Raw genomic sequence first — 26221 nt, 5'->3', positions numbered from 1 at the left:
TCTACCTGAGGTGGGATTCGAACCGGCTACCCTATGGTTTCAAGGCAGATGATTAAGCGATCAAGCTATTGAACCAACACACCTGAAGCTGTGAAAAAGGGCCTCAAACATGTATTTGACACAGTTTCATGCAAATTGCTCAGAAATCCTGGATTTAAATGTTTTTCAAACTGCTCAAAATTGCAGACAATCTAAGGGCAGAGCTTACTGGTCAAAGTGATACATGTGTTCCTCATGAGTCAAGGCACATGTGTAAGCAGGTTTAACGGCTGTCGGCCAAACGAGGCATGACTTTTGCCTGTTTAAAGTTTGCATTTTCAAAAAATTGCTATAGCGCCCCCCTTTGACCAATTGGAGTAAGATTGGTTTCAGTGATACTTGGAAGGACCCTCTACAATATTGCAAAGTGTCAAACAAATGTGAGTCTGCATGTATGTGTTAGGGGCAGATGAATAATTAAAAAAAAGCTGCAATTTTCATTGGCTTATAAAAGCTTAACGTTTTCACTTATGGAAAATCCGCTAAGTTACGTTTGTCGGCATTGGTCCAAAGTTCATGTGTATACAGTTTCGTACAGATTGCTCATAAATCCCAGGAGAAGTGATTTTTTGACTGCTTTTTACTGCTTTTCATAGAATTCGAAATGGTGGGAGATCTAAAGGTCAGAGGTCAAAAGTCAGAGTGTGAAAGTTGTTAGGCATGAGGAGACGCATGTGTGCATCGAAGTTTCATGGCTGTGGGTCAAACAGGGCATGAGTTGTACCTGTTCAAAGTTGGCATATTTCAATTGAGTGCTACAGCGCCACCCTTTGGCCAATGTTTGTGAGTTTCGGGTTTTCGCCGTTTGGCATAGCCCTCTACCATATTGCCGAATTTCATAAAAAGTGACCACGCGGTTAGGCCAGAACTGGCAAAACCGGCGGAAGAATAATAATAATGAAAGTGTAGAGATGTAATAGGGTTCGAAGCCTTACAGGCTCTCGAAACCTAATAAGGTTGAGCTGAGGTTACCGTGATATGTTATCAACTGAAAACCTTTTTTCAAGGGTATGACAGATATTGTAGTATTTGTCAATTAGTCCTCTTCATTTTTTCAAAAGCAGTAAAGACATGCCCATAATTCAGTGGTAGAATTAATTTACAATTAGATCACTTTATAAGTCTTGTTCGTGAAAAACAATGATAACATGCATGTACTGTACATGTTGTGTAAAAAATACACAGAAAACGAGTTACTTGGGTTCCTTGGGTGCAGAGCAAATCCACATGCTTTCAGGATGGCAGTGACTCATACGTACATTGTAAAACGCTTTGTAAAGCGTAAGACTTAGAAACACACTATATAAATGCAAGAGCTTTTACCATTCCCACATACCGCCCCATGCGGTGAACAGCAGCAGTGATGAAGCTGACACTCCACTTGAGCTCCGGTGCAGCCTAGCACCTCTGCGATACAAATGATTGGACTTCTCTCATCTCTGCATCAGTTGCCATGGAAATAAGTCAACTTGGGCACCTCATGGGAGGATGAGGAAAAAGAAGATAAAGGACAGTATCTACGGTACGGAGGATATTTGTTAGAAGGTAACTCTCTCGGCTGCCTGTGTAGATAACTCAAGAGAGTTTATAAGTCACCACAGTCAGCAAAAGAGGTTTCAGGTTCCATGAAGCCAATTCATACAAGCAAGAGCAAAACGGTAGGCAGCTGAACACAGCATGCAGCAGAGGCAGACAAAGGTCTTTTAGCCAACAAATAGCAAAAATATAATAATATATATAATAATAATAATATGTTTATTCAGTGACACTTAAGGGCCAAATGACTTATTCTTTTTTATTATACAGTAAAAGCTAAACAATCTGGAAACCAAATTATTATGTTCTAATTTGACCAGCTCTTCCAAATGACCAGGCCATCCTCTGACACACAACAGTTTTCTCATGTGGGCTCCCTTCAGTTTTTCTGCCCCGATAACCTCTGGCAGTAGCTACGTACATGCCGACAAGAGCCAGTCCTAACGGCCGGGCTCGGGCATGAGAGCCAGCGTTAGCACAGAAGAGGTGCCAGTGTGTGCCAGGCGGGGCCATGTCATGAGGACGGCGGTGCCAACAGCAGACCCTCAGTGACGATCTGAAGAGCCCTGTTAGGAATGTTAATTTGGAGAGAGAGAGAGAGAGAGAGAGAGAGAGAGAGAGAGAGAGAGAGAGAGAGAGAGAGAGAGAGAGAGAGAGAGAGAGAGAGAGAGAGAAATCAACTTAGCTTTAGTCAACTAAAACTAGACTACCGGTAAAAGAATTATAATCAGATGACAAAAACTAAATGGTATTTTATTTAAAAGACTATGAAAACTAAAATCAACAATTGCTGTCAAAATTAATACTGAGCCAGAGTCAATACACGAGAGACTAAGAAATGTGGAGGGGAAATGGAGACAGAGGGAGGGAAACTGATAGAAAAGTAGTATAAATACGGGCGAAAAGGGAAAGCGAGACAGAGTGAGATGGAATGATAAGAGGACGGCCATCATCCTTACAGATAGGAGCTCCTTGACAGAGAAAGCCCTGCCTCAGTTTGCTAAACAGGGAAGCTGCAGACAGCCCAGCTGACAAAAGCTAGAATAATCAAACAAGAGTTGATATAAGAGAAAACTACAGAGAGTCACCACGGAGCATAGAACATTATCACTGAGTAGATCATTACATTAACCACACACACCCAGCATCCCTATTCTGGGATTGTTATAATAGGCGATCATTCAGCAAAAATAGCCCGCAACAAGCTCGCAATGCAACGCATTGTTAGCTAATGGGGTGCAACGGAATACCTTGATAATATTTGGAATTTACTAAAATCACTTATAATACCATTATGTCTCTTTGCCATCCAGGATGGCTAAGAGACTTAGCGAGAGGAAGTACAAAGACATGAAAGAGACAAAATTAAAGAGAGTGAACTTCTATATGCTTTCAACTATGTGTGTTCATTTGAATGTTGTGATCACCATCATCATCTTATTATTATTATTATTATAATAATAATAATAATGGTAATAATAAGGGTAATAATAATAATAATAGCAATAATCATTATAGTTACACAAATAGTTATAGTAGGGCCTATCATACTGTTATGTAAAATGTCAAAGTAGTAAAATATGTCTATACTGTAAGGAAAAGTGGAAAAAGGCCAAATTGTCAAATATAAGAAAGAGGCAAACATTTTGAAAATAGACGACCTACAAGCTCGCTTTGCGAGGCGTTGAGAGCTTGTAGATCGGCTATTTTCACAATTTGTATCTGTACCGAGTCAAACTAAATGGAATGACTACAATTCCAAGTACTTGTCAGGGTGGGGGAGGTCCCCAGTTCAAATATGATTATTTTGGGGGGTCACACAAAAAAATCAGAACCACTGGATTAGACGACAGCTTGAGACACAAGGTAGTCAGAGGTCAGATGTAACACCAGGTTATCTACTCATGTGAGTGTGCAACCTCGTCCTGTGGGCCACGTTTTAATGCTGACCCAGCTACGTCCCCATACACTGCTCTGTCAGCGACTTTAAAAAAATTATATTGCACATAATGTTGGCTACATATTAAAAAGACACAGGCCTACTGCTACTTAAGACTCAGACTCAAGTACAAGCGCTCTCCCTGTTGTATATATACACTGCACAGTATATATTTATATATACAGTAGCATCTAGGGCTTAGATGCAGGGAGAGATATCCTGGGTCAGGGTGTATTCATTTTTTGTTATTGTGTTATTGCCATTTAATTACATTGTGTTTTGTGCCATGGGAAAGTGTTGGGGGAGAAATCATGTCTTATGTTCTGTACTTTTACAATTTTCCTTATATTATGTCTTCACACCCTCTGACAGAATGGAATGTCCCCCTTCATTGCGTGCTCACAAGTTTAGTTGCCGTAGTTGGAGCCACTTGTAATCAAGAGGTGTATGGGGCACAGATTGGTGTGAGTTACAAACAAAATAATGTTCTCTTGTTGCCATGGCTCTTCCTTCACAGCAGGAATCCACTGGTCATTGCAATATAATACTGTAGTTTATACCAGGGAATTTAAACCATAACGGCAGTTCCCATATAGCCTGTGGCAAAAACACTAAAAAATACTACTACTAAACAGCTTAAATTTGGGAAAAGTGAAAAAATCTGCTTTGTCAGTCCCTGCATTATTATGCCAATGCTCAATGCCCATGTGCCATTTCCAATCGATTGGCCAACCCACTGAGGAGAAAAATGTGTGAGAACGGCCAAATAACTGTACAAATGTCCCTGTCCACCGATTGCTAGTTATGTCACTGTAGCACACTCAGTGCTAACTGTGGGTCCTTGCCCTCACAATTGATGAGACTGTTTTGTAATTAAAACCTCTGCACTTGAATACACACACACGTACATGAAGAACAACACAGGATTATATTGGTGTGCCAAGAAAGTCTATTTAGCCCAGCCTTGCTGGGTCTGCTGCTTGCAATGCATTTAAATCAAAGTCATTTATAACTTTGTACCGTTGAGCCAGCGCTCTCTCTCTCTGTGTGTGTTCAGCCCTGAGGCCAGATGCAGCACGCTACCATAAAGAGGGAGAGCACAATTAGACAATTGGAAACAAATGCTGATCAATTAACCCTGGCACAGCAGAGCCCACGTACATCACACACCCCTACCACAATCACACAGACAACCAACTAACAGCCAATAAAACCACAACATGGCTGTCCTTCAGAGCTACTGGACCACGACCATGAATACAGATCCCAGAACCTAAGCAAAAATGTGAATGAGCAGCTTGAATTTGGGAAACGGGCAATCAGTCCCTGCATATGCCAATGGTCAATACCCATGTGCGATTTCATATAGTCTGGCCATCCCACTGAGGAGATGAATGCATGAGAATGGACAGAGTTCACAAATTTGCGACAAAAAGTGAAAAATCATCTTTCCTTTCCTGGAACAATCAAATTTGGGCCAAAAGAAATATCATCGTCATCAGTACTTGCCTGGGACAATCGAATTTGGGACAAAAAGTCGAGCATCATCTTCATCACTCCTTGCTTGGGACAATCAAATTTGGAGACAAAAACTGACAAATCTGTCCCTGTCTGAGAAACTTGCCTGGGACAATCAAATCTGGGACAAAAACGGAGAAATCGGTACCCTGTCTGGAAAACTTGGCTTCATCAGTCCCTGCATTTGCCAATGGTCAATGTCTGTGTGCGATGTCAGCTGTATTGGTCAACCCACTAAAGAGAAAAATGCATGTGAAGGGTTGAGTATAGACAGAGATTTGAATTCTGCTTCCTCACTCCCTGCATACGCCAAAGGTCAATGCCTGTGCGCAATTTCAGGATATTTTCACAGAGTAGAAAAATGCATGAGAGCGAACTGAGGACTGAGTGAGTTTTCTTCATTTTACAGTAGTTTACATTGTTGTCATGATGTTATGCTACAGACAGTGGGCTCGGTCCTAAACTTTGCCAACCCAGATGGCCACGGTCATCCACAACAGCTTGCTTTAGGAACAGAGGAGGTCAGTCTCGGTACAACTCTGCCACAAAGATCTCATTGACTGTCTCTGTGTGCACTGCGGGCCCACTATCGTCTCCAACGGTCGAACGAGACACTGTCTCCACTCAGGACAGACGCGGGGGTGACAGTTAAGCACATGAACCCTGGCGTCCCTATTCTAATCTGGTCATGTCAAAAAAATATTCTGCGAAAATAGCAGATCTACAAGCGCGCAACACGTCGCAACACAACACGTCGCAACACAACACGTTGTGGGCTTGTAGATTGGCTATTTTCAGTGAAGTATAACCTCTGCCTTCGGCCTGGTTTGTGTGCTCCCCGAGCTGTCAGAGGAAGTTATAATGATAGGACCACTGCAGGCAGAAAGAACTGAAAAACACACATGCTGTGTACACTTACTGTATACAATACTGTCACCTCTTCTACAGGTAAACCCTACTGCCTACTGAAGTGTGTACCACAACAAATAAGGAAATATCCACTCTGACACTTCAGAGACATGTCCAAAGACACACATACACACACACACACACACACACACACACACACACACACACACACACACACACACACACACACACACACACACACACACACACACACACACACACACACACACACACACACACACACACACACACAGAGTATTACATAGTGAAAGAAAGAAAGGAAACGCCCCTCCCTTCATGTATATGTGTAAACGAAACATGTTATGTACATGTACGTGTACATAAAACGTTACGTTTTGTGTGTACAAATATTGTCATTGTTAGGTGGAAACCTTGTTTGTTCAACACGACACGGTTACTTTTCAGGAAATGGAAAAAAGAACCTGCGTTCTAAAGGATCCACTGGGATCTGGGGACTGAGTATTTAGTCACAAGCTCTTGTTAATACTTTTCATTGGTTAAATATTTATAAAAGCCCACCGGCAGACTTAAAGCGGAACAATGTATTTTTTTTTAATGAATACAATTTAATTTTGTCCAATCTGTATGGTAGAGTATGTTAATACAATAGATCGTCAAAGTAGTCAAAGGTCATGTCTCACCTAGACACAGGATCTTACACAAATCTTGACCTGATGGTCAAGATTCAATTTCTCCCCTGAGCAAGCAGGCAGGCTCTATTAGCTCAATGATCAAAACATTTCTGCACAGGAAACCGGGTTCAAATCTGGGGTAGAACAGGAAAATTACATAGTGCAGCTTTAATCACTTCCACTTTGTGTCGAACTACAAGCTCATACTTGTGACCATGAAATATGCAGATACAAGGTTTCTGCCCGACAGCAACTGTAAAATAGAGTCTATGAACCCTCTTCAGCATCCCGCAAGATCGCCAAAATCCCGCTAGATCCCGTGACAGAGAAACTAAAAGCAAGTGCACTTTATGTTGTTCAGTTGAGATTTTACAAGTTACAGTGATGTATATTCATTTGTTATTTAGTTAACAATAGGTGAATTCCTTTCTTTGCTGTAATGTTTACAACAGCTAATACAAGCAGAGATATGTATATTGATTTCTGGAAAGTTTTGTGATATCCACACATTATATATATAGTTATATAATTCAGCAGTGTGAGTTGTTAAGTTAAGTATAGCTTTACATTGTGTTCCACAATATGGCAGCTCCCATTCATAGATTCACAATGAATGTGTCTCTTAGATGTTTAACATGCATTTACTTGTTAGTGTTATTAATTGCTAATAGCAATATTAGCTAAAGTCAAACAGTATACTGTATGCTGTTCATTAATTTCTTTATTCAGTTGTATCGTGTATTGATGTATTGTGTATCAAGCACTTATGTTATTTTTGCTATTATGTGCTTGTTTCCATTTAGACCACACGCCTACCTCCTGTATGACCACCTGCACCTTTTTTGTACGTCTGCTTGGAATAAAACCGGCTAAAAGGACTGTCCTCTGTGTGTTCTTGCCGACACCCTGTGGCGACGACCACCCCCACCTGAACACCCGAACCCTAGTTTGTCAGATACAGCAACGATATGCAAAGTGTCAGGTGCCTGTATGTGTTATGTGTTGTATATATTATAGTACCTGTGTGTGTGTGTGCGTTTCGGTGTCTGTTTGCGTGGGCACACACACGGTTGTGTGTTTCCAATAAGGCCGACCATCTGTGTGTGTGTGTGTGTGTGTGTGTGTAGCTGCTGCCTCTGTGTGGGTAGCGATGAGAGTGAAAAAGTTAGATTTGGCTTTGGGTGACTGAATAGACCGCAAACTTCACGAGTTCCTATCTAGACTTCTTCAGGCCACTGTGTTGCATCAATATGCCTGCCTGGCAGGCAGATAGAGCCCATCTAAGGCCTCGAAGGGGGAAGCCTTACCAGTTTAATAGAGCAAGGGAAGGAAGACAAAAAAATCCCTCCGAGAGCCAATTTACACACAAATAAAAAGGAGAGAAGAGAATTGAAGCCTCCCACGCCAGTTCGGCTTCAAAGACAACTTAAGGACTGTGCTTGTGTATTTCTCTATCCTATCTATATAAAGCAGTTATTCCTGCCACTCACTGTATTTTTTTAGGATGATAATATAGCATGGAAGAAGAAGGTGGTGAGCCAGTGACCGAAGCCACTCTCCTAAAAAAGGAAATGGGAAGTTAGAATGTGGCTTCGTTTTCCTTTTTTTTCTCCGACAACCACACAAGTTGTGATTTTCGGTCGGGAAAAGACTGGCAATTAGTGAATTGGGTGTTGCCACGTAAACGGGTGGATACATAATGTGGGAAACGCATGGAGCCGTAAAGTGTGTAGACGGGCTGAACAAAACAAAAAAGGACGGGTTATGTTTCTGCAGCTAATCTCATGCGCGCGCGCGCACACACACACACACACAATCATTTTGTAAAGATTTAACCATTTTGGTAAAACCTCTTACACTACATGGTTTTGGTAAAACCTCTTACACTATCCAGGAACACGGACACCCTGTTCCTGCGCTAACGTCCCATCTCCAAATGAACATTTCACAATGCAGGTAAGTGGTGCACCGTGAGCGAACATTTCCAGCTGTGAATTAGGGATTTCAGTTGGACCATATAGACTTAACAAATAAATGGACGAAGGGAGCCGTAACGCCACCCATTGGTTTCTACCCATTGGGTAGAAAGTAAAACCAATGGGCACAACAAAGGGCACTGCTCACGTGGTTATACAAACGCTTAAAACCCTCCCCTCTCGTCCCGGGTCCCACCACATTTAACTGCCTGGAATATCTTCCTTGTCCTGCAACTTCCAATTTAGGAATAGGAATCGCATAACACCACAATATACCATAACAAAAAGCAACACTTAACCCCCAACATCCCTTCCTAGTTCCTAGTCCCTATTCTGGGGGGAACGTTCGCCAAAAATAGCAGATCTACATGCTCACAACGCACCACAACGCGTTGTGAGCATGTAGATCGTACATTTTTGGCAAAGAGATTTGGTGTACAGTGAAAAACTTGTGCCAAGTACAGTTGCAACTCAGTTCCGTTTGACTAAGAATAGAGGGTTTAAGTGGTTAAAAACACAATTAACTGCATGCTAGTCTCACGTAGCCAGATGATCAGAGATCTCTCCATCAACTGCTACACCTGGGGACTGCTAAATTCAATAGATGGGCTAGAACAGTGGCAAGAACGGCCGCTGACAAACCTGCTGTATGCCGACTGATGATTGAGAACAAGTCATCGTTCCAATATGGACTGCCCTCGAGTCTTCACATTGGTTCTGCAATGCTGTTATTATTTGTTTTATCATTTCCGCCCAGTTTTAGCCCAGACTTCGAATGTAGAGGTCAGCAGACATATATCAGTAAGGGGAGATCTCTGATCGTTTGGCTACTTGAGACTAACTGCATGCTGACAAAATGTCCTAGTTCTGTGAGCAAATCAGTGATTGTGCACGTGAGTGCGTGCGTGTTATGTGTGTGCGCATGCCCGAGTGGGGTGTGTGTGTTTGTGCGTTTCTGCAACAAATGTATTTGTGTGCATGTGTGTGAGAGAGAGAGAGAGTAACCGCTTGCTGATTGTCCGTTCTATCCGATCCCCCCATCCTCTGCACCTTTTGGCAGAAGAAGGCAGCTCTCTGGAGGGAGAATGAGAAAACATATCAATCTCAATTGCCCCAGAGAGCCGTGCTGCAGAGACACCGAGGCGCTGGGCAGTCATTTCACAGCCATCAGCCATCATTACCTGACAGGACGCTAAAGGTCTCAGAGTGGTCATATAGCCCTGACCCGAGGGTGAAGTAATGACCCGGACAGAGGACACACATCCCATCCTCAAATATGGAAACCTTGTATGTCCAAAACATACAAGGTCTTTAAAACATTTAAAAATAGTGAAAATAGCTGATCTACAAGCTCACAATGCATTGAATTGCTTGTAGATCAGTTACATTCAGTTCCTTTTGTGTGACAATCTTGTATGGTGAAGTATAGGCATTGATTGAACATAAAAAGTTGAAACATGGAGATACAAGGTTTCTGCCCGACAGCAACGATATCCTACTTCCTAATACCACTCTATCACATCTGGCTGCGTCCTTTCCTTGGTTCAATTTCTCTCTCAAAAGCAGCCCCCCCCCCCCCCCCCCCCCACACACACACACACACACACACACACACACACACACACACACACACACTGAACATTTGCAGAAACTAAGTGCTTACAGTATGCAATCTAACAAGCATATATACTGTACTCAGACACACACAAACACACAAGTGTACTGATCCCTTCTCTACGGCTTTCAACATCTTCTTTATCATATACACAGAGGCACACACACACACACGCACAATGCACATGCACGCGTACTTCAGCTCGAGTAAACATCTAATCCTCTTCTGCTTTAATACATCTTCTTCTAACCTCTGCTCCCAGCCTGGTGAGTGTGCTCTCCCCGGGTTGTCAGAGGAGGTTATAATGACAGGACCACTGCAAGGCCAGAAAGGAGTGAAACACACACACATACTGTAAATACACACACTAACACACACACCTCAGATTAAAGAAATACTGTCACATCTTCTACAGGTAAACCCTACTGCCTGCTGAAGTGTGCACCACAACAAATAAGGAAATATCCACTCTTAAACCTGATTTATACTTCATACGACCAGTGTGGGGCATTACTCCTTTAAAAAGTAATAATATTATATAACTTTTTACTTGGTATCAAGAGTAATACGTTATATTACATATTATAATACAAATTACTTTTGCTAGCCCCGCCCTTTTTAGAACTGAATCCCAATTTATTATTATTATGCAGCAAACTAATTGCGTTCATTGTAACGCAGCAGAATGCAGAATTACTTGGAACGGTAATATGTAATAATATTACTGTTTTGGCAATTGTAATAAGTTACACTACTTATTTCTGGGGAAAGTAATGTTACAGTAATATATGACTAAGTAATATGTTACTGCCCAATATTGCATATGACTATGATGCATGCTGAAAATCTGCTCTGACACCATCGTACGATGGAGCACTTCAGACACGTGTTCAAAGACACACACACAACAAGCCCCACACACACACACACACACACACACACACACACACACACACACAACACACACAAACACAATTACTCCGGAGCATGGACATGGTAATTACGACGCACTGAAAGAATGACAGGAAACGGTCCCTCCCTCCGTGTCCAATCAGGGATTAAACGAGAGTTCGGGGCGGGCATCAAATCTCTCATGTCATTAAGGCCGGTGAATCCCGGGGGGGTCAGCCTCGGGTCAAGTTCAACTGCACTCTGGCCAGCTTATTTCGTTCTTCATTACCGACGTGGCCGACGGCCAAGACGCCTAGAACAGGGCGTGTGTGACTGGACTGTACTTTACTGTACATGTGTATGTCCACCAGACTAATCACCACTCATGCCACTATGGCTGCACGACCAGGAAATGGTCGTGCAGCCATGGACCTGGGGAAGTGAAAGTGAAACGTGTGGAAGTTGGATCATTTACTTTTTTTCTCAGGGAATATCTTAGTTAAGCAGTTTCAACGTGGAGTCCCTATTTTGGGCACATCATTAAAAGCACTTATACAGTAGCAAAAGCAGCATTTTTAAAAAATAACAAAAAAAAAATACAAATAAATCATTATTATCATGTAATTATACAAATTATATTTACAATGATAATTGTAAATACAGCTTTTTTTCTTTTTACCTATTTTTCTGCCCAATTTAGTCATATGCAAATGAATTCCTGCCCACACACATTTCGGTGTTGTAGCTGCTGTTGAATCCTACTATACTGACTCACCTGCCAGTGAGGAGCCCCCACCAGGAGGACGTGGAGCCCAACACTCCCTGCTGACAGAGAGCCAGCCCATAGGAATACATGCATAGACACCCTCCCCGCCCGGCTTCCCTCCCCTCAACACAGGCCAATTGCGTTAGTATAGATGCTAGACAAAGCTGGATGCACCACGGTGGATTCGAACCCACAACCTCCGTGGTGGTGGGCAGATACTTTACCACTGCGCCACCCGAGTGCCCTGTAATCAAAATGTTTATTTTTTAAATCGAAAGCTGTTTAAAAAGTTTTTTTTTAAGAAATGATTATTATTACTATTATGATCATGTAATTAAAAACATTCAATCAAACTTTTGAAACATTTAAATTTGTTTTAAATACTTGTTTTTATCGCTAATTTTGCTACATGTCGTACACTGAAGTAAACAGGGCATACAGTGGTTAAACCAACATTGTTCTTATGAAGCACTTTTGTACTTAAAAGTATTTCAGGATCCCATGCACTTGGCCATAGGACACCATCACCTCACTAGTCAACCTGGCACAAGCAGGCAATTTGTCAATGCCATCCCCATTATTCCTGTATAGCGCGGCTTCCCCACTGAACATTGCATTATGATATGGGCCTCTTTGTTAGCGGACCAAAGATTAATTAAAGATTGGACAGGCTGTTATTAGACTCCTTTCTCCTTTGCCTAGATGAGGCAAAAGGTGATTAGTGACACTAGTTATTCCTTCCCTTCATCAGCATCCATCCTCTCCTGGGCTGGGCTGAGTGGCTCTACATGAGTGTACTTCAGAGCCCTGTTTCATATTCTTGTGCGCCAAAGGTTATGATTCATGAAAATAAAATAACAAGTAGAGTCACGGTTTGATTTAGCTGCTTCCCTGCAACAGTAACTCACCGTACATCTTCTCCATACAGTACATAGCAGTGGGAGATATGGACTAATTAAGATGCGTTTGTCGAAATACCTCAATATTGATATTGCGATGATACTGTGGGGGTGACTATTTGTACTTTCATAAATATTTGGACGATGACGTTTCTGAAAAATAATCATCAGTAATTCCTGTATAGCTGTTGTGGGTAAAGGCAAATAATAGAACAGCTGCAACAGTCAGGTAAGAATTTCATCACTTTTCTGTAATGCAGCCTTTACAAAACCGAAAAAGACATCTCTTATTCTGTTATTCCAATGTTGTTCGCACTGGGTTAAAAAAAAAGAAAGAAATGTTGTTATGATATAAAAAATCCCAAATTATATCTAGGTAGTTTCATGTGTCACTATTGAAATATTTCCCAGACGGAAATCTCTCGCTTTTAAAATTCTTCCTGTCTTTGAAGCAAATAAATAAGTTATGTTTTAGTTTCTGTATAACTTACACTGTGTGTGCATCTAGCATCACTTTCACACTTAACTGTATACTCTACAGATACATACAGAGAGAGAGAGAGAGAGAGAGAGAGAGAGAGAGAGGTTTTTATTCTGTGGTCTGTGAGCAGCATGATGGAGAATGGATCAGTACAGTCTGGTTGCTTGCTGTAGCATTTGGACAGCAGAAGGAAAGAGAGATGAGATTAACAGAATCATGAGAGCTGCCAGTCTGGCAATGTGAGCAGACCTCTATCTGTCCCTCTAGCTGTCTCTTCCTGTTGTTGGTACAAGTCTTTGACATTCATTGTCTTCTCTGTTTCTGTGTGCATGTGTATTTCTTCTGTGTGTGTTTGTGCTGTATCTCTCTCAGTATCATTTCCTCTCTGTATCACACACACTCACCCACACACGCAATGTGTGTGGATACAGATGTGTGTGGAACAGATACCATTTATGCTCAGGCGCTGGCAAGAATAAGGACAACAGACAACACTTTCACATAACCGCTGTACGCCTGCCAACACAAATTAACGAGCTCAGTGGTCACTGCGTCTTGTACAATGATTTACAGAGGCGGCATCCCTTATGTGTATACAGTATACACTTAAGATTTCACTGATTGGTCAGTTATTAACAGCCCTAGGGCTTACACCCCTTCCCACGTACTACAATCAGCAAACACAAGTTGGCTATCCATCCCTTCCCCACAATGCTCCAGACTACCTCTCTTTCCTCCAGGCACCAAAGCTGTGGAATGACCTTCCTCCAGATCGAAAGTGACCGGTTTCTAGCAGAGGGTTTTAAATGAGTATTGTAACTGTATACCTTTGTTTACCTTTAGGCCACCTACTATATACTTTGCTGCTATAACCTTCTATAAGCAGGTGGGTGTGAGACTGCAGGAAGAAATATCAGCTGAGCTATTTGTTTCTGCCTGCTGTGCCATAAAATTGGTGTTATGAGGGAGCCATCCAATTACAATGTTTTTTGTCTCAGAGAATTCCCTGTGATTTCTCGCCTCAAAAACTGTCCAATAACCACACACAGAAGCAACCCTTTGCTTAATGTGTATAAAATACACATTGCCTTGACCGAGCAGAAATGAAACACAATAAATAAATTGTCTGGTAAATTGATGTAGCAGGGAGAGCAGCGTTATTGCAAATAGAAATAGTGACAGAGAGAAACATTTCTCCTTTTTAATATATACTTCAGAGAGAGCACAAAACGCTGCAGGGATACAGCAATTCAGCATAGACGCACTGTAAGTGATATTTTATTGTTACAATAAGTGTTAAATACCATAGCTCTATGCAGTATTCCCATAGCAATCACTGCTATAGATTGTTTGTGCTGTAACAGCGGTCTCCCCGACTCTTTAGTCTTTAGTGAAGAGAAATTATATTTTCAGGTCAGGATACCAATTCCATCCAATCAGGAGAGAGAACTCGCACAGGATGCAGGATAAACAAGATAAATTGGAAGTGATTAAACTGAAGAATGAGCAGACAAAATTGGAATTTGGAACACTACAAAATTGAAGCTAAATGGATTCTCTCTCCTCATTGGATGAAATTGCTTGCAGCATATTTAAAACTGCAAGTGAATTATAGGAGCAAATGTAGCAGGTGTCCATAGGGCTGTCACGATTACAAAGTTAAGTTGACGATTAATTGTCATACAAATAATTTGCGATTAATGATTTAATTGTATTTTTGGCATTGAACATTGAAACATATGAATCAAAAAGCCTTTAAGGCTTTGTAATCAAAAATTGCACGGGGCAGATCTAACAAATAACTTAAATATATAAAGACATTTCTGACATTTATATTTTTTTTAAATGAAATAGCTGATCTACAAGCTTACAACGCGTGTTGTAAGCTTGTAGATCAGCTATTTCTGTTATTTTTAAACTTCTACAATTATGACGATTATATATAATAATAATAATAATTGAGATAATCGCAATAAATAATTGCGATTATCTCAAATAATCACGATTAGACAATTATGTAATAATTGTGACCGGCCTAGGTGTCCAACCACCTGTTTTGACACTACCAACCCACCAGTAGGACGACCACAAACACCATCTGCAACAGCAACAACAAACAGGGTTCAAAGTCTAAAACACTTTCTCCAGACTTTCTGTGGATTAGGCCGACGTGGAGCAAACAGCAGGCTGTAGTGAAAAAGCTTTTAGTGTCATTCAATAAAGCCATTTACTGGCACTTCATACCTTATTGCCACTTAAATCTGTCAGAGAAAAAAGCAGCAACAGTCTTAACGACTGCATTACCGACAATTGCTGAAAGTAATTCTAATGGTCTAAGATTTGGTTCAGAACACCAGCCCTTCTATCCAATTAGGCCGACTAGCCTTTGAACACCACCTGACTGGATCTAATCTTGATTTAGATATCCCACCTCAGTGAAAACCAATAGAGCATGCAGTGGTCGAGCATCCAGACCACACAAATCCCTCACCACCAACTGGGTTGAGTGTGTATGTGTGTTGTATGTACTGTACAGTATTGTATAATATCTCTGCTGTCCGGCAGGAACCAGCTAACTCCAAAATGTTAGGAGGTTTTGTTCATCATTGATAAGAACAGCTGAATGGAACTCCAAGCTCACAGTGAGGTTGGAGGTCAAAAGGGGGTGGAGCCCGGAGTCAGCAAAACCAGTTAACTCCGGTGGACTTCGCTGGTTTAGCAGAAAATTTGAGGATCCAATGGAGTTAACTGGTTTTGTCAGAAGCGTTTTTAATGCTTTTTATTGGTTGTTCAATGGCGCTGATGCAAAAGTGTCAAAATGGAGTAAGCTGGTTCCTGCCGGACAGCAACAAATTATGTGTGTTTGTGTGCATACTATGTGTATGGCTACTTTTGTTAGGTAACAATATACATAAGGAAAATAAACATGCTACAATATATGTTAAGGACAATGTCATCTGGCTTAAGTAATTTTTGTGTCTTTTTGAGCCTTTATTGACAGGTAGAAAGACACACATGCATAGACGTGCAACGTGCATAGACATGAACGTGCATGCGCGTGCGCACACACGCTCATGCTTTCAATTTGGTTTATTGAAAGCATGACTGTTAAGATAATTGTATTGTGTTCTGGCTTTTAACACTTGTTTTAGTTTATCCACGACACACACGCACACGTGGATAGTAATCCATGAAAAGATCTATTCTACCCCTATCGGTTTACAACTCGGCGCGTAAAAAACCCTGTCTCGAAAAACCCCGCCTCGCGCCGAAGCCCCCCGCCTAAAAACGAGCGCTCCTTTTTCAATTTCCCTGGAATGCCAATTTCCCTGTGACATATACGTTTATTATTAGTACTATGGCTCGTCTCAACCGCCATGGCCAGAGAACAGATGAAGCAGTACCTCTGGCCAGAAAACTGTTTGCGTCGGTAGGAAACAATTATCTCAACACAGCACGCACAACACAGAGAAATTAAAAGACTGGCTTTGTTTCATCTCAGTGTGACAACTCCATTATTTCACTATGATGAAAGGCTCTTCTAACATAACCAATTCAGTTAGAGGGACGTGAGCTCTGTCTGTGGTTTTAAGCGGCTCAGACCGAGCTAATCATTTCACTGACCTTGGTAGTTTTACATCCAACTGCAGTACTAAGGTGAGGCTGAAATTGCTGTAATTATTCACATCCAGTGTCAGAGAGCAGGTACTGAACGGAACCCAAACAAGCCCCTCCATGCTTACAGAGAGTAGCTGTGCATTATTATCTTCCACGTGTGTGTGTGTGTGTGTGTGTGTGTGTGTGTGTGTGTGTGTGTGTGTGTGTGTGTGTGTGTGTGTGTGTGTGTGTGTGTGTGTGTGTGTGTGTGTGTGTGTGTGTGTGTGTGGTACATCCTAGTGTTTGACTCTAATGAGTCATGTTTCCGCTACAGGACCAAACGGAGCTAATCAGGCATAATCAATTTCTGGGTGACTCATTTCCTCACAAGACAGCGCTTCTGTGATCCACCCCCGCCCACCACGTGTAAGCCTCCACCTGTAGGCCTGTCACAATTATTACATAATCACCAGATTGCAATTATTTTGTGCTAATCACAATTATTTTGCATAATTGTTTCCATTCATTCTGTATATTGTGTATAAACACAGCTGGCCGAAATTAACAGAACTCCCATGGTTACATAATTATTTCCACATTGTTGTCCATGCTCTTTCAACCATTAAGCATTAAGGGCACAAAAACATATCAAAAATGTTTGAAAATTAATGATTTTTGAAAGTACAAAATTATTAAGTATATGGCCTGTCGTTATTGTTACTGGTCATTGTCAGTCATTACTTTGTATATTTCAGTGATAGGCTTTATACAGCATATTAAAGTTGTTTGTAATTTGTCCTGTGAAAATTTAGTTTACAAAGGCTATTTTAAAAAAATAAGTTCAATGCCAAAAACACAATTAAACAATAATCGCAATTATTTGTATGACAATGGTCATATAAAAGGGTAATAATGGTGACAGGCCTATACCTCCTGACCCTGCTATGTGTCAGGTGACAGCTCCCACTCCCGTCGCACACCTACCTTCGTCCGGGTCGTTCCTGGCCGAGGCCTCCAGCAGCGCCACGCTGGCGGCGAACGACACGTGCCTCTTGGCCGCCAGGTGGCTGTTGGCGTTGCCGCGGCTCTTCTTGTCGGCCTTGCGCTTCTTGCTCTGCATCTCCTTCTCGTAGACGGCCCACCGCTTCAGCTGCTGGGTGCGGCGCTTCTGCGCCGTCCGGAGCCTCTCCAGGCTGGGCACCTTGTCCAGCTGCTGGAGCTCCTGAAGCAGCTCCAGGTGGTTTGCCATGGTGCCGGACGGGAGGAAACGGGTAGAGGGTGGTGTGGGTGATGGTGGTTAAGGAGATGGTGCAGATGGGGGGGGGGGGGGGGGGGGTTTAGGGAGAGACAGTGGCTTCTAGCGAGGACTGCACCTTCGGCCGTGGCCTCCTCCCATCTTCAGCACCGTCACCCCTTACCCTCCCAGGAGCAGATTTCCCTGCAGGAGGTTGTAGAAAGGAAAGGAAGGAGAGATGAAAGAAGAGAGAGAGAAGAAGAGATAGGGGGGAAAGAGGTAGAGAAACATGCTGGGCGTTAATTTGAGGACAGACTTAAAAGTCCAATCTATAATTTGGATAAACTTCGGACTCTTTCTTAATGTATTTTGTTCTGATGTGGGGTGGAGTGTTGAACGGTATGGAAAATTTGCGAGGAAAGACACTTTCTACTGTTCACCCGGCGGCTCCATAAGATTAACAATAATATAGCAATCACACCGGACAACAATAAACCACATCAATATTCACAACAACCTTCAAAAAATAGCACAGAGTTTGTCATTTCACAGAATTTGATTTGACCTTTAAGTCCATAGACAAGGCTCAACCACATAAGTTTTGTGCATTTTATGAATTCATGGGTAAATAAAAAATGCAGAAGAACGCATACAGTACGCAGCCAGGAAACATAGTATATACACTGGGGACACCTTGAGGTTTTAGGTACTTATCTAGAGCTAACTGCTATGACTGCAACGATATTAGTGCTTCCATTCCCATCAATAAAACAGCAGCTTATATAAAGGGTAGTACCATCCGTGTCTCAAGACACTTTGTGGCACATGATTTGCATAACATTTGGATCACTTTTCTTGTCACAGTGCTAATAACATAGCTCTCCAGGTGCTTAGAGGATCATCACCCACTCTTCTTGTCACACTGCTAATAACATAGCTCTTGATGCTTAGAGGATATCACCCACTCAATACCATGGCTGTGAAACAAATGATACAGACACTCATACCGCTGTTACATCCAATGCTAATAGGATTGTATCAAAGTCACTTATTTGATTATGCACCACATGTGGACATGCCTTTAAAGGAGGCTTGGGTGGCGCAGTGGTAAAGTCGCTGGTCACCACCACGGAGGTTGTGGGTTCGATTCCACCGTGGTGCAACCGGCTTTGTCGGGCGTCTATGCGAACACAATTGGCCCGTGTTCGGGGAGGGTGATATTGGTCATTGCATGTAATACTATGGGCTGGGGCGGCACCTGTCAACAGGGAGTGTTGGGCGGGAGGAGTAGGACGAAGGTTCTACGTCCTCCCGATGGGGGCTCCTCAATGGTGAGTCATTAGGATACAACAGCAGTGACAACACAGAAATGTGTGTGGGGAGGAATCAATTGGCATAACGACTAAATTGAGGAGAAAAGGGGCTACAAATGAATTGGCTACTCTAAATAAAATTTAAAAAATAGGCTAATTGGTCTATTCTAACTAGTTTGAAATCTTGTTTGAAATTCCCAGCTTCTCTCTGATCTGTCCACACTCCACCTCTAAGACAAAGAGCGAGTAGAGGGAATTGATGCCATCCTATAATGAGCATTACTAAGGATTCATTATATGAAGATTAAGTTAAAAATGGGTGAAGTTATCCTTTAATCTGCCAGTCTGATTAGACTCTAGTACGTACTGTGGGTGGGTTGAATTCTGAACTTTCCATTTACATGCAGAGCTGTTATAGTCATTTGTGTTTACCACTTCCTGAGATCAAACTTTGATTGCATCACAATGTGTTGGGAGAGTGCGCTAAAAAGCACGTTTCATTTTTCTTGTCTCTTGGTGTCACTATAGCTTAGGCAGGCCTGTAAAGAATGACATTAAACAAAGATCTCCCACCCATGTACCTACTGGAAGTATATGCGTTAAACGTGATGTGTTTCAGAGCATCATATACGTATATCAAATACATATACACATACATATATAAATAATTGATTACTACTCCTGCCTTGTTAATAATAAGATTCTGAAGAGGAAGGTTAAAATAGAAGGTTCAAGCTAATTTCTAGCCAAACAAGATTAGAACGAGTTTCATTAGATTTCTTGACTTGAACGATAAATATATCAATAAATAACTCTAATACTACATGTTTTGTGTGACACCTTTAAACACAAATCACACACCATCATGTTTTTTTCCAACTTATTTTTGACATGATAGACATGATACAGATTATATAATATAGTACTGTATATATAACATTTTTAAAAAGGCTACTGTATCTCCCATCTTCAACTGGTGCAAAACAGAGCTGCTAGATTATTAACCAATTCTAAGAACCGGGACCATACTCCCATCCTAGCTTCTCTTCAATGCTGACCTTCAGAATTGATTGTTACTTTTTTTTTTGCAGGATCCCTAAGAGTCTGAGTTTGTGCTGCATTACATCCAAGTTCCTATAACTCACCTCATCACCTGGGTGATCGGGCTTTTGCGGCTCTGGAATCTAATGCTATAACATTCAGTGTCATCTGTTATCACTTCTGAAAACCTGCTTTTATAAGGCCTTTTCATACTATAGTGAGAAATTGCCTCTTTCATCCATGCTTATTTCAAAACAAGGACGCAGAGGGCATTTTGGAACCGAAGGGGACGCATGCACGCGCGCGCAGAAAATGTTCGTATTTTTTCACGGGTTTGTTACTTTTTGGTTTTTTTTTGTTACTTTAATTCAGTTAATTCGGTAAAAAAAAAATCCATGAAGTGTACTTTTTTAAAAAAGTTTTTTTCTTATTCTTTTTTCTTCATCCCAAAAGTGGGGGGGATATCCCCCCCAATGGAACTGAGTATGTTCAATCCCCCGCGCCCCCCCCCCCCCTCCTGCGTCCCTGTTTGTATGTTAACCGTCAATGTCATTTTCTATTATTAATATTTATTTTATCCTTTGATTTTGACTCCACTTATGGCCCCCCCATGGCTGTATATTAGTCTTACTATTGCAAAGCAATTTGTAAGCCTGTTTCGAAAAGCACTTAAATTAAAGTTCATTACCATTATCATTCATTATCATATAATAGCAGCAAGGCCATTTTGAAAGCCTCCAGGAACGGTGTAGCTCCACTGCAGATGGTATGTGATGTGCTGGAGTTTATGCTGAGCAGAGCGCTGTTCTCAGATATTCGCACACACACCTCATCTCTCTTCTATGAGGAGCAGTCACAGCGTGCCAAGTTAATTAACCCATTCAGACCGGGAACGCATCTGTGTGTCATTTTTTTTATTTCTTTTGGCTATTCAAAAATAGCAGATATACAAGTTCATATTGAAAAATCGTGAAAATGTGTGCAAATCTTTGAATATAATGTTTTCTGTAGCGCACATTTTTAACTCTGTTACAACTTCTGGGGGGTCCCTGGAACAAAATATTTTGAGATGGAGGTCCGCGGCCAAAATTCATATAATTTTGGGGGTCCTTGACATTGAAATGTTTGAGAACCACTGATTATAGCAACATTTATTTATTTATTTTAACTAGGATTTAGAAGATATTTGTAGAATCCGCCCAGAAGGAAAGATTTGAGTTAAAAATGTTTGCTTTTAAAAAAAATATATATATATATATATTCAAAGATTTGCTCTATGAGCTTGTAGATCTGCTGTTTTTGAATAGCCCAAAGAAATCTTAAAATGACACAGTCGCGTTCCCGGTTTAAATGGGTTAAATTCAGGCAGGATGTGTGACAAATAGGGAACACTCAGTGTTTTCGTTATGTGTCTTTGATAGTCAATTACATTAGCTTCAGCTATGGGAGACCTAGGAGCATCACTTGATCAAGTTTAGAGGTAAAAGGTAATTCAATTATTGGGAGTGACATTTCAGAAGTCATAATAGCAGCTGAGCCATTCATATGCGTACAGTAACGGGGTATCTATCCACTGCGGATGCTCCAGTATATGTCACAAATTTTACATGATACTGTCCAAGTAATGTACATTATGTGAGAAACACGAACAAAAAATGTGAATAAACTCACTCAATCAATAAATCAATACGTCATTTCCTCTTCATTTATCACACATGCAAAACATTCTAATGCAGAGGCCCTGCATTCATGTAATGTGCATTATTTATGGTAGCAATTTGCAGTATGTAAAGCCATTAGGGTTACACACAGTAAATTCACAGTTTTATGTTGACTCGCACTCATCGGAGTTAAATTAACCACTTGAACCCCACCATCCACCATCCATATACTGGGAGGGGACATTAGCCAAACGATAGCAGATCTACAAGCTCACAACGCGTCATGTTGCGATGTGTTGTGAGCTTGTAGATCGTCTATTTTTGGCAAAGAGATTTAGTGTAGAGTCTGTAGACAGAAAAGCAGTCCAAGTACAGAGACAACTCAGGTCCAGTTTACTAAGTCTAGAGTGTTGAATTGGTTAACACTAAGGAGTTGTAGGTGCCAGTCAACCAGCCAGCGTAGCATGATAAAACCCATTACAATGTGCTGCCAGTCGCTCTCGGCTCTCCACTAAGAACCCAGCATTTCCTCCACTAGGAGACAACCATCACCCAACTGCTGAGAACATGGACAGGAAGCCAGCTGTCTAATCACTTCCTTCAGCATCACTCTCATTCTACACGGCTCTCTCTGTGTGTGTGTATGTGTATGTGTATGTGTATGTGTATGTGTATGTGTATGTGTGTGTATGTGTGTGTGTGTGTGTGTGTGTGTGTGTGTGTGTGTGTGTGTGTGTGTGCGTGCGTGCGTGCGTGCGTGCGTGCGTGCGTGCGTGCGTGCGTGCGTGCGTGCGTGCGTGCGTGTGTGCGTGCGTGTGTGTGTGTGCGCACGTGTGCGTGTGTTTGCATTCTCCACTGGCAGCCAAGTGGAATTCCTCCAATCTCATCCTCACACACATACCGTAGACACTCTGTACAAACTCTCCAAAGTTGTCAGATATCCAGAACTCAACAGTAACATTTTCAGGCACTTGTACTTCTGACAAGTAAATGTACTTGTCCAGGCACAAAACTCACTTGTCTCGGTCAAAATGACTCAATTTACCCTAATTTACTTCTTTCATTTAGTTTCTGAATGCAGAATTCAGTCAAACAAATAGTCTGGCATGTTTGTGTTGCTGCCTAGTCCTCAGTCATTCAAATATAAACAAAATTAACTTCTCAAACAGACTTTTCAAGTGTTACATGACAACATGACACAATTCGGTGTCATGTTTTACCAAGCATGTCATGTATTGAAATTATTACACAAGCATACTTCTGAAGAACTTCTGTTCTTTTACACATTCGAGGCTGAAAGCCTGGCAGATGTTTCAATGATATATGAAATGCACACCAATTACACTAGCAATAGAATTTTTAGCTGAGCTGAATCTCTCTACTCTTGCCTGTATCTCTCCGGTGTTTCATGCCTACTGCAGTACTGCTATGTATGTTTGACACCTGAATCTCCCCCTGGCATCAATAAAGATGTCAAAATTATAAAATGTACAAAGTTATCTACGCACTTGGGCTGGGCAGTAAATCGATATTATTACAATGATATGATATGAGACTTTATATCATCTGTTCACAGAGGACATTGTGTGCACATCTTGTGCCTGTATCTAGGCCAGATGCTGGACATCAAGGCAAGAATCAAGGAGAAGCAGGTAAAACATGTTCTACTGTATATCATCTGGGAATTTTTATATTGCAATATCATGATGTATTTTCCTGGTTTTAAATCACTTAAGCCTTGCCCTATTTTATAAGTTCAGAAATTGTCAAAACATTCTTGCTATTTTTGAAAAGTTGCGAAAAATATAAGAACATTTGTATTATTGTCAGATTATGACGTTATCGCCACAATATCGATATTAAGGCATTTGATCAAAAATATTGTGATATTTGATTCAACTATTGGCACAGAGCCCCTTGAGTGTCCATCTACAGTAACTCAGCGAGCCTGGCAGTCGCTGCTCAGTAGCCGCTGCACGTGTACATCTGTTGTGACAACTGCACCGTGGCGTAAAGCGTTCCTCACAGTGGGAGAGAGCTGGGAACACTGGAGAGCTACAGTATCACCTGCAGTAGACAGTTGCTCAGCTGTCCTAGAGTAAAATATAGGCCCGGGTAATGTATGCGGTGCATGGCTGCAATTCTTGATTGGCGTCCATATAACCGTCACCTGTTTTTACGAGGCATTGAGTGATGATACTTGATTAGAAATGTACGCCTCCAAACATACATAATTCTTTCAGCTGCCTTTGTTCACTATGATGGATGATGATCCTTCAGTTCTGCGCTACTTCTGTCATGTCTCTGAGTGCTCTGTGCAAGAGTGCAACGGGAATAACATGACATCAATACTGACAGGCCGAGGGGCTCAATTTCCCCCTTGACACGAGAAGCATGCTTTTCCAGGTAGCCTGGCTGAAAGCATCTGCCAAATTTGTCAGATACAACTGACACTCGTTGATGATCCATGAGTGATTAGATATGATAAGCGATCTCCAGTGTAAAGCCAGATTTAAAAATAATAATAATAATAATGATAATGATAATGATAATGATAATAATAATTATTATTATCATTATTTAGTCCCCACTCCTTTGAGGTATTTTTGTCACTGTACATTTGTCTTCTGCATCTAACCATTAGGAGCAATGGGTGCTGGGTGCTATTAATACCTGTGCAGCGCCCAGGGAGCGGTTCCGGGTCATATGTCTTGCCGAGGGACATTTCAACACATAGACTACGCGAGCCAGGAGGCGCAACTGGGGACCTTCCGATTCCCAGATGGCATCTCTACCCTTTCAGCTATGGATGATTTATACTTTGTCGCACGAAGATGTGTCACATGCCAAAAATAGCCGCTCTACAACCTCACAACGTGTAATATCCGCGATTTGAGGTGAGCTTGTAGATCAGCTATTTTCGGCACGTAACGGCCTCGTAACACAGAGCAAGCGTAAGATGAAAATCCTCCAGCCATTATGTTGTTCTGGTACATTCTGTCTCACCGGCGGCCCCGTCCCCGGAGCACACAAGCTAATTTAGACGTTGTCGTTCGGCCGTGTCGCTGGCCGAAAAACACAACACATCCATTAAGTAATGATAGGAAACAGATGCCGCAGCTCGTGTTAATATGCTGGCCGCGCTCAAACAGGAAATACAAACACACAACGCCATGCTGGTTAAAGAGCGGACTGCTTTGAGGATGTGGGTTATTTTTTGTTTTCTTCTGGGTTTTTTTAAGCCAGGTTGTGAGCAACAGCACGTGCGCATGTAACATGTGTTCCACAGTATACCGTTAGAATGTTTGAACCCAGAGCTCCGACCCATATGTCAGGGTTAATTGTTTCTTTATTAATGGCTAAATGTTTACCTGTGAGGGAAAAAAACGCAATTGCAACCGGAAAATAAAAGTGCATGTGCGTGGTGGGGGTGGTGCTGATATGGACAAAATCAAATAATAATATTTTTGACGAAATACCTCGATATCATTATTGTGACTATATTGTGAGGCTGACTATTGTTGCTTTCACAAAATATATAATGACTATATATAAGTGGGTGATGGTATATAATGGAACAGCTAGAACAGTCAGGTACATTTACAAAATGACATCACTTACTGTAAAAACTAAGAGTAAAAACTAAGTGTTGTCTTTCCAACAGAAAGACAACACTCGTGTGTGTGTGTGTGTGTGTGTGTGTGTGTGTGTGTGTGTGTGTGTGTGTGTGTGTGTGTGATGTTCTACTGTCTTAGTGGGGGTTGCCCCTCACCTGCTCCTCCTCTTCCCTTGTTCCATTATGTCACGATGAACGAGGAAGAACTATACAGATCAAGTACACTGTAGCATACATACATGCTGTACATATGGTACACACATGCATATACAGTAAAGGTGCGTAACATATGGCAGAGACACGCAGTCCACACATGGGTAATCGGGTATTTGAGAAAGATACACATGAACAGACACTGCATAAAATGTCTTGACATTGGGAGCTGCCCCATGGGGAGCTAACACAAAGTGCACACGAATCCCATGTGCTGGATTTTATGCTGAGGGCTGCTCCCCCTCCCTCTGCTCTGATACACACACCGTGGTGGTGGAGAGCAGGCACGGCTCATCTCTCTCCTATGAGGAGCCATCTCAGCGG

The 26221-nt window shown here is 41.7% G+C and overlaps 1 protein-coding gene across 1 annotated transcript in view; it reads right to left on the bottom strand.

Moving 5' to 3' along the window:
* ppp1r16b (protein phosphatase 1, regulatory subunit 16B) overlaps positions 1 to 26221 on the bottom strand; it is a 149058-nt gene that overhangs the window by 98422 nt on the left and 24415 nt on the right. The window contains exon 2 of the mRNA XM_084061448.1: positions 17804 to 18257. Coding sequence (XP_083917574.1) covers positions 17804 to 18068 — 265 coding nt within the window. The 5' untranslated portion in view covers positions 18069 to 18257. The remainder of the gene's footprint in view (positions 1 to 17803; positions 18258 to 26221) is intronic.

The sequence above is a fragment of the Gymnoscopelus microlampas genome (genome assembly GCF_963454915.1).
Source record: "Gymnoscopelus microlampas genome assembly, chromosome: 7".
NCBI lineage: Eukaryota > Metazoa > Chordata > Actinopteri > Myctophiformes > Myctophidae > Gymnoscopelus > Gymnoscopelus microlampas.
The sequence above is the reverse complement of the archived record's forward strand: the minus strand, read 5'-3'. Positions and strand labels throughout refer to the sequence as shown.